This window comes from Octodon degus, unplaced genomic scaffold (genome assembly GCF_000260255.1).
Source record: "Octodon degus isolate 3935 unplaced genomic scaffold, OctDeg1.0 scaffold00048, whole genome shotgun sequence".
Taxonomy (NCBI): Eukaryota; Metazoa; Chordata; class Mammalia; order Rodentia; family Octodontidae; genus Octodon; species Octodon degus.
In genome coordinates, this window is record NW_004524624.1 from 11064363 (window position 1) to 11073536 (window position 9174).

Sequence of the window (9174 nt, forward strand, 5' to 3'; positions counted from 1 at the left end):
TTTTTTTTTTGGCTCAGAATGCCTTCAGGGAAGGTCTGGTAAGGCTTGGGGATTGAACCACAGCATCCTGATTGCTTTGTTTAAGCAGTCACTTAAACAACTGAGCTGATGGGCAGGCCCCCTGCCCCTTGCACTTGCCAGGGAAACGCTTATAACTAGAATAATTTCTTACAGGCCCTTTTTTTGGCATTGGGGACTGAACTCAGGACCTTGCACTTGCCAGGCAGGTGCTTATGCTGCTGAGCTATACCCCCGGCCCTGGTTTTTTTCTTTTTAAAATGTATTTAGTACAGGGTCTACATGGTCTCACTACGTAGATCAGGCGTAGTGATTCTCCTGTTTTCAGCCTCCTGAGTGCTAGGATTACAGGCACACTCCACCACACCCAGTCTCAATTGCTGTCTCAGCATGCCCTGGGGGCAGGGATGGCACAGCATACCAGGGATTGAACCCTGGCCTCTGTGTTCTGCCTAAGCAAGCGCTTTACTGTACTGAGCTATCTGGCCAGGCCTCCCCCCCTTTTTAAAGTGAGTTTATTATGTAGTTTAGGCTGGTATGCATTCACTATGTAGCCTAAATTGACCTTGAACTTGTGGTGATCTTGTCTCAGCCTCTGGAGTGCTGGTATGTGCCAGCATGCCCAATTTTGTTTTATTTTCTTCATGGTACAGGGCACTTTATTTTGAGGCAGGGTCTTGCTTAGTCACCCAAGCTGGGCTCAAATCCCTACCAGTCATGTGCCACCACACTTGGCTTAACCAATGAGTACTGTAACTGAAAAGAATGAAATCTATTTAAAAAACTAAGGGGACAATAAGATGTTTGCACACGCAGGTCTGATTTATTTCACTTATTGTCTTAGTGAGAACCTGAAAGAGAAAATGGAATCTGAAGGGTACAACAGATGCTGGGGAAAGGGAATGAACTAAGGCAAAAGAAAAGTTACTGAGTTGAGAAGGACAGGAGGGGAAGGGGAGGAAGACATGCATGTATGTATATAAGCAGGATGGTCTGGACAACTGTACTGTGCGTTTCTGTGGGCCCATGGGAAGGAGCAGATAATACTCTGTCTCCATTTTTCAATTGTTTGTACTTTTTCTCTTAATTTCCTACACATTTCTTTTTTCTTCTTCCAATTTTATATGCATATATCTAGTAATATGAATAACTGGTTGAAAGACAATACTATGGGGCCAGGGAGATGGCTCAGTAGAATAAGCACTTCCCTGGCAAGTGCAAAGGCCTGAGTTCAATCCCTGGTTCCACAAAAAAAAAAAAAAAGACAACACTATGTATTACAACAAATACTGTGAAATTCACTTTTTTTTTTTTTTTTGGTGGAACCAAAAAAAGGCCCTTGCGCTTGCCTGACACACACTGAACCATCTCGCTGGCCCCAACATTACTTTGTTAAGTGAAATTCTGTATCAGTTGTAATTTTTTGTTCTAATACTATTTCGTACTCCCCTTAGAAGAAAAAAAAAAAAAAAAAAACCCTGAGGGTTGACATTCAAAGCCACTATTACTCACCACAAGGGGGCAGTATCTGAACACAAGCAAGCTCAAGTGTCTGTGGCTTGGCCAACTACTCTATTTCCTCTTTTAACACCATGCTGGGATAGTGGCAGTCTGGATAATAGATGAGCCTGCCACTCCTGCCTCCTCTCTGCTTCTCCTGCAGGGGGTGGCCCTGACTTCTGAATACTGGCAGCAGGACCAAGAGCAGAGGAAGCAGGCAGCAGGACAAGCTGGGCAGCTGGTCTTCCCTGTGGTCAGAATAAAGAGCCAGGAGGGCCTGGGGGGGCGAGGGAGTGGGGAGGTACTGCAGCCTCCACCTGGAAGCCCTGAGCACATCCTGGGCAACCAGATCACCTCAGCCTTGTTAAAATGGGCATGATGGGCTTCTGCCCCAATTCTGGATTTGGTGGTGGTACGCACCTGTAATCCCAATGCTTGGAAGGCTGAAAAACACAAAAGATCACAAGTCCAATCTGTATAGTGAGACCCTATACTAAATATATTTAAAAAAAAAAAAAAGATGCATACCAACTTTGGATTTGGGAGACTTTAAGTAGGGTCCCAGTTTGTACTGCAAACAAGTTCTCAGGTGATGCAGATGTTGCCCATCTAAGGGCAGCAGGAGAACAAATGCTGTAGAGTATTTCTGGATCTGAACTCTTCTTCTTCTCAACATGCCCCTATTTTGTCTTTCCTACTACTTGTCTACTGCATCTCCAGTGCTCCCCACTCCCAATTAGAAAAGAAAAAGGAGAGACAAAACAGATAAACCGAGTTTGCTTTTTTTTTTTTTTAATTTTTTTTTAATATTTATTTATTGTGTGTGACCAGCTCAGCCCACCAGGGGGCGGGGCTGGCTGGCATGTGGTGCTGGGGGATTGAAGCGCGGTCCCTTGTGCTTTGCTAAGCTTGTTCTAAGTAAGTGCTTTAGACCACTGAGCCATCTCACCAGCCCCCGAGTTTGCTTTTGAGCACGGTCTCACTGTATGGTCTGGGATGGCTCAGCTGGATCTTCCTGTCTCAGCCTCGCAAATACCACTAAGCTAGACCAGCCAAGCTGGCTTGGATTTGTTGATTCCAGCACTCTGCTCTGGCGCGTGACTGTTTTCTTTCATCATGGTAAGGTCTCCCTGTGCAGTTCAGGCTGTTCTCTCACCTCTAGTCTCCGGTGCTGGGAACTTCTTATAGTATCTTCATTGCTAATGTCCTTAATGAGCTACCAGGCCCAGAGGAGTTAGGTATTTTAGAGGCACAATTTATTCCAGATACACACATAACTCCTTTTCTCTTTACTCACATACTGGTGAGGTGGACAACTCAATAGAGTAACAAGCTTAAAAGAAAAAAAATAAAAATAAAAATAAATAAAGCAACATGCTTAGCAGGGTATCGTGCTAAGTTCCAGCATCTACTGGAAGATTGAGGCAATAGGATCACAGATTTGAGCCCAGCCTGGGCAATTCAACTGAGACTCTGTCTCAAAATAAAAAGGGCTGGGCATGTAGCTCAGTGCAAGGGCCTTTGGTTAAATTTCCAGTACCACCCACCCCAAGAGTAACATTCTTTTCCAATGAGATTTTGCTTTGAAGCCAGGTGTGGTAGTGCATACCTAAAATCCCACCATTTGAGAGGCTGAGGCAGGAGGATCACCATGACTCCCAGACCAGTCTGGATATACTCCACTAGATTTTGCAAAATTTTCTCACCTTCTCCCTTTTTTTTTTTTTGGTCTATTTTGAGATATGGTCTAGGGGCCAGGGAGATGGCTCAGTAGGATAAGCACTTGACTGGCAAATGCAAGGATCTGAGTTCAATCCCCAGTTCTGTCAAAAAAAAAAAAAAGAGAGAGATATGGTCTCACTATGCATCTCAGGCTGGACTTGAGTTCTCTTTGTAGCCCAGGCTGGTCTTGAATCCACAACTTCCTCAGCCTCCTGAGTGCTGAGATTACAAGTGTACACCACCACACCTTGCCTCCTCATGTTTTAAAAAATCACCTCCCCAAGTTTCCCATTTTTATTACTCTAAATTAGTGGTGGCAAACCTATGTCGCGTGTACTACTGCAGTGGGCTGTTTGTATCACTGAAAGCTCTAAAACGTCTGATCACTGCTCTGAACCACTTAAGTGTACACTTCAGCAGCATTAAGTACATTCACTCTGCAACCGTCACCACCATCCATTTTCAGAACTTTTTCATCTCAGCAAACTGAAACTCTGACCCAAACTGCCCCTTCTCCCAAGACCTGGCAATCATCACTTTATTCCTTACTGCTTTGAATTCAGTTTCTCCGTAATAAAAGAGGGGGTGCTGCTCATTAGTAGGATGGTTTTATGTATGTAGACCTTACTGCATAAATGTGACTGAGTTTATTATAGAGAAAGGTAACAAAATGAGTTTCAAGGAAGATGTGGAGACACAAACTGGATGTGAACCTGCTAACCACAGGCTTCAGCAGCCCTGCCATGGATCTGGACGATTTTTTCTCATCAAGAAGTTGATCTTTCGAGCCATTTCCATGTTGTAGATCCGCCGGCAGGTTTCATAGCTTTCCCGCTGGCGGCGGCGGCAAGGCTTTTCATAATATCTTCGTCGCTTAATGTCCTCAATGAGCCCATCCATCGTGAGAATTCTGTATAAACACAGGCAATGAGGTTAGAAGCATGGACTCATAACTATTTTTCCAGTTTCAGATGGTCAGAAATGAATTGGCCAAAACAACTGTTGTTCATAAAATTACAGCGGGAAATGGTGACAATATAAATTGCCTATAAAGGCCCAAATAAGCTTTTTCCGCCATCTTGGAGCCTGGAGAGGCCTGCTGGGAACAGCACTGCTAAAAGTCAAATATGTCTGGAAGACTGTGGTGCAAGGCCATTTTTGCTGGCTATAAGCGGGGTCTCTGGAACCAGAGAGAACACACAGCTCTTCTTAAAATTGAAGGTGTTTATGCCCAGGATGAAACAGAATTCTACTTGGGCAAGAGATGTGCTTATGTGTACAAAGTGAAAAACAACACAGTGACTCCAGGTGGCAAACCAAACAAAACCAGAGTGATCTGGGGAAAAGTAACTCAGGTCCATGGAAACAGCAGCATGGTTCGTGCCAAGTTCTGAAGCAACCTTCCTGCTAAGGCCATCGGACACTGAATCCGTGTGATGCTGTACCCCTCAAGAATTTAACAGAAAATAAAAGTGCATTTGTGCTCTTGGAAAAAAAAAAAAAAAAAAAGCCCAAACAGGAATTTTCAGGGAAATTAAAAAGCAATTACAAGGTTCTTGTTCTTGGGAGAATTTAGTCAGTCATTCTCAAATCTGTTTCTACCACAGAATAGTTGAGGAAGATGCATCCCATAGAATCACTAGCTTTCTACAGCACTGATTTCCAATTGGGACATTTCAGAAACCCTAAATGAGGCAAGTCATTTGTTTAAAAAAAAAAAAAAAAATCATTCAGGATTCCTACTTGGTCGTTAGCAGAAATGCAGTTCCATCCTTATTTTGTTTACGAAAGGATACTGAAGTCCTTGAGAAGTATCAGGGAAAGAGGTGGGCCTTATACAACAATGAAACAAACAGGAACATTAAAAAGTAACAGGCTCACCCACCAGTTTTGCCTGTACCTGATGCTCTGATTACACCGATCTGCTGACCATGCCCCTGACACACTTCAGAACTCAGGCTGTCTTCTCATCCTCTGCTGCTAACATTCTGATGGACGCTTTCTCAGTTTTGATGCCAAGCCCGGATGCCATCTTTCCACAAAGTCTTCCCTTCTCCTTATCTCTCCCCTTTTCTGTGCGTGTGTGCATGGAACCAAGAGCCTTCTACATGTTAAGGATGCGCTCTACTTGCCCCTCATCTTCTTGAAGAGAATAATTTTATTGTATACCTACTTAAAATTATCTCATTCTGCCATTCTGTAAGTTACTTGATAGACATCTCCTTGAAGGCAGAAACCATGTTTCATTCCTATCATTCTTATTCAGGTCTCCATTAAATTGATCTGTATTTCTTTCCTGTTCACCAATTCTTTGCAACAGCTATTCATACTGAATTAAAAATTCTCCTAATTCAAATTTATCTATTTTCACTGAGCCAAGTGGACACTGGGACCAATTAACCCCTAAGCTCCTGAGAGTGTCTTCCTTTCTTAACACCTCATCGACTGGTCCTAAGCTCTGTTTATGTGGCCCCATTCCTGCTCACCCTGTCTTGCTATTACATGCAGAAAGTAAGTCACAAACACAACTGGAAGAGGATTGAGTCACAGCTATTATAACTGCTAGAAGGGAATAAAGAAAATAAAAATAAGGAAACCTACCAGCATCTTTTGCCTAGTGGGAAACCCATTTATTGCTGATGTGCTGCACCACAACATCCAAGATAACAATAGATTGAATGTGAACTAGAAAAGAACTTGGCTTTAGGTAAATTACAAACGTGAATAGACATGGAAACCATTATCCTACAGGGTCCTGCTGTTTTAATATTGGGAATAAGGTGTCCAGGTGCAGTAGTATACAGTTGTAATCCCAGCTACTCATGAGGCTGATTGAGGTAGAAGGATTACAAGTTTGAGGCCAGCCTAAGCAACTATACAAGACCCTGATTCAAAAATAAAAACAGTTCGGCATGATGGCACACACTTGTAATTCCAGCACTTGGGAGGTTGAGGCAGGAGGATCACTGAGAGTTCAAGGCCAGCCTGAGCTACCAGTCTGAACTGCATAGTGAAACCCTGTCTCAAAAAAAAGAGGGCTGGGGCCGAGGAGATGGCTCAGTAAGATAAGTGCTTCTGGGGCTGGTGAGATGGCTCAGTGGTCTAAAGCACCTACTTGGAACAAGCTTGGCAAAGCACAGGGACCGCGGTTCAACCCCCCAGCACCACATGCCAGCCAGCGCCGGCCCCTGGTGGGCTGAGCTGGCCACACACACACACACACACACACACATAAATAAATAAAAACTTTAAAAAAAGATAAGTACAGATCTGGAGTTTGATCCCTGGTACCACCAAAAAAAAAAAAGTTAAAAAAAACAAAACAAAACTGGAGAAGCCAGGCATGGTGGTCCATGCCTGTAATCCCAGCACTCAAGAGGCCGAGTAGGACTATAGTGAGCTAAAGACCAGGCTGGGCTACAAAGTCAGCTCATGGCCAGCTTGAGCTGCATAGCAAGACCCTGTCTCAAAAAGACAAAAGGAGTGGGGCTGGGAATATAGCTTAGTGGTGGAGCACTTGCTTAGCATATGTGAGGCCTGTGTTCAATGCCTAGGAACTATAAAAACAAACCAAAAAAACCCCCAAAAAGTCTAACAATGACATAGTTTGTACTGTAGTTGCCTAACATACAAAGCCCTGGGTCTGATCCCCATACTAGGGAAAAAACTAAAGTTTATTTTTTCTGGTGACTCTGGGCCCTGGGGGTCTTTCATACAAATAGTTCCTGACAGGCCTTTCCACTGGGCTACTACACATGATCAGGTATGGCTGAGCCTCAGATAATGATTTATAGCTGAGTGTGACGACACACACCCTCCTGGGCTACACCATGAGTTCAAGGCCAGCCTATACTACACAGTGAGATCCTGTCGCAAAACAAAACAAAATTAAAAAACAAAGAATGATTTGTAATCCTGGCATTGTGGTACATTCTAGTCCCAGCACTCTGCAAAGCTGAAGCAGGATTACATTTTTTTCTTTTTCTTTGGCCATTTTTTGAGACAGTGTCTCCCTATGCAGCTCAGACTGGCCTTGAGCTCATTTTGTAGCCCAGGCTGATCTTGAACTTTCCAGTTGATCCTCCTGCCTCAGCCTCCTGAGATGTGCTTTTTTCTTTCTTTCTGAGACGAGGTCTCACTATGTAGCTCAGGCTGCCTTCCTTGGAACTCATGGCAGTCTTCCTGCTTCAGCCTCCCAAGTGCTGGAATCACAGCCCTCCACTGAGCCTGACAAAGTTGCAAATTTGAGCCCAGCTTGAGTGACTTAGTAAAACACTTTCAAAAAATAAAAAAGCTGGAGATGTAGCTCAACCATAAATACCTTTGGTTCAGTCCCCAATACTCAAAAGAGAAAAAAAGAACAATATTTGTAGGCTAGTAGTTTTTTTTTTTTTTAATGGATTTAGTACATACAGGGTCTCACTACAAAGTTTGGACTTGTAGTGATCCTCCGGTTTTCAGCCTCCCAAGCACTGGGATTACAGGTGCATGTCACCATGCCCAGTCTCATTTGCTGTCTCAGCGCGCCCCAGGGGTGGGGCCGGCACAGCACTCCAGGGAACGAATCCCAGTCCCTGCATGTGACTAAGCAGGTACATTAATTTGCTGAACTGTCTGGCCGGCCTGCCATTTTCACATGAAGTAGTTTGTTGAGATTTAAGAAATGAGAGCCAAAAGAACTGCTGAGAACTCCCAGATATGGGAGAAACAGATCAATGAAGGTTCTGTTGGAAACATATTCATGCCTAGTTATCATGTGGATACCTCACTAGTATTTTACAACAGAAAAGTGGAACAGTGAAGTTGAAAAGACCCATCTTGGGCCACAAAAGAGTAGACTTTTCAACCAGGCATGGTGGCGCACACCTGTAATCACAACACTCTGGAAGCTGAGGCAGGAGGATCATTGTGCGTTTGAGGCCTGCCTGGGCTACAAATGAGTTCAAGGCCATCCTGAACTGCATAGCAAGATCCGGTCTTAAAAAGGCAAAAAAAGGGGCTGGTGAGATGGCTTAGTGGTCTAAAGCACCTACTTAGAACAAGCTCAGCTAAGCAAAGCACAGGGACCGCGGTTCAATCCCCCAGCACCACATGCCAGCCAGCCCCGCCCCCTGGTGGGCTGAGCTGGCCACACACTAAAATAAAATTTAAAAAAAAGACACTTTCCCTTGACTTACTCATAAATACTGCAATCCCTTCTTTTATGTTGGTATTGGCAATGAAACTCAGGACCTTGTGCTTGCCAAGCAGGCAGCTGTGCCACTGCGCTGTATCCCCAGCCTGATCCCTTAGATTCTGTTACACACAGCGGGAGCCTTTCCAAAGGGTACTGGCACCAGCCACCTTCAGAGACTGCCTCAAACAACAGTCAGGCCAGCCACTGGCATTGTTGTTAAATTTCCTGGGTGACCACAAAAAACTCTGACTCTTAGAGCAAGTGATCCAGACACTGCTGACTCCTTATTGTCAGTCCTGTTTTAGCTTACAGGGAGACCAGTATTTCCAATGGCCTACTTAAAACTGAGTTCGTGCCAAGTGTATCCCGGTACTCAGGTGGCTGAGGGAGAAGGATCACCATGAATCTGAGGTTAGCAAACACTACAGAGTGAGGCCCTGCCTCAAAAGCAAAACCAAAACAAGACAAAACTGAATTTGTTTCCTTCCAAATTTATTCAAAAATCGTAATACAGCATTTTATGTACAATTGGTGTGAGTTCAAAACTAGCCTGGTAGTAGTTATACAACAGGTAGTAGTTCCCTGGAAAGCTTTTTAAGACGCTGTGTAGAGGGGCTGGTGAGATGGCTCAGTGGTCTAAAGCACCTACTTAGAACAAGCTTAGCAAAGCACAGGGACTGTGGTTCAATCCCCCAGCACCACATGCCAGCCAGCCCCGCCCCCTGGTGGGCTGAGCTGGCCACACATACACACAAAGA

The 9174-nt window shown here is 44.3% G+C and overlaps 1 protein-coding gene and 1 pseudogene across 2 annotated transcripts in view; one reads left to right on the forward strand and one right to left on the reverse strand.

Moving 5' to 3' along the window:
• Nucleotides 1-3868: 3868 nt before the first annotated feature.
• The window catches only part of Mrps21 (mitochondrial ribosomal protein S21), an 18074-nt gene continuing 12768 nt past the window's right edge, over nt 3869-9174 (reverse strand). For both annotated transcript variants that reach the window (XM_023716535.1, XM_004632400.2), the window contains exon 3: nt 3869-4150. In XM_023716535.1, coding sequence (XP_023572303.1) covers nt 3970-4150 — 181 coding nt within the window. In that variant the 3' untranslated portion in view covers nt 3869-3969. The remainder of the gene's footprint in view (nt 4151-9174) is intronic.
• On the forward strand, nt 4368-4700 carry LOC111817080 (annotated as a pseudogene).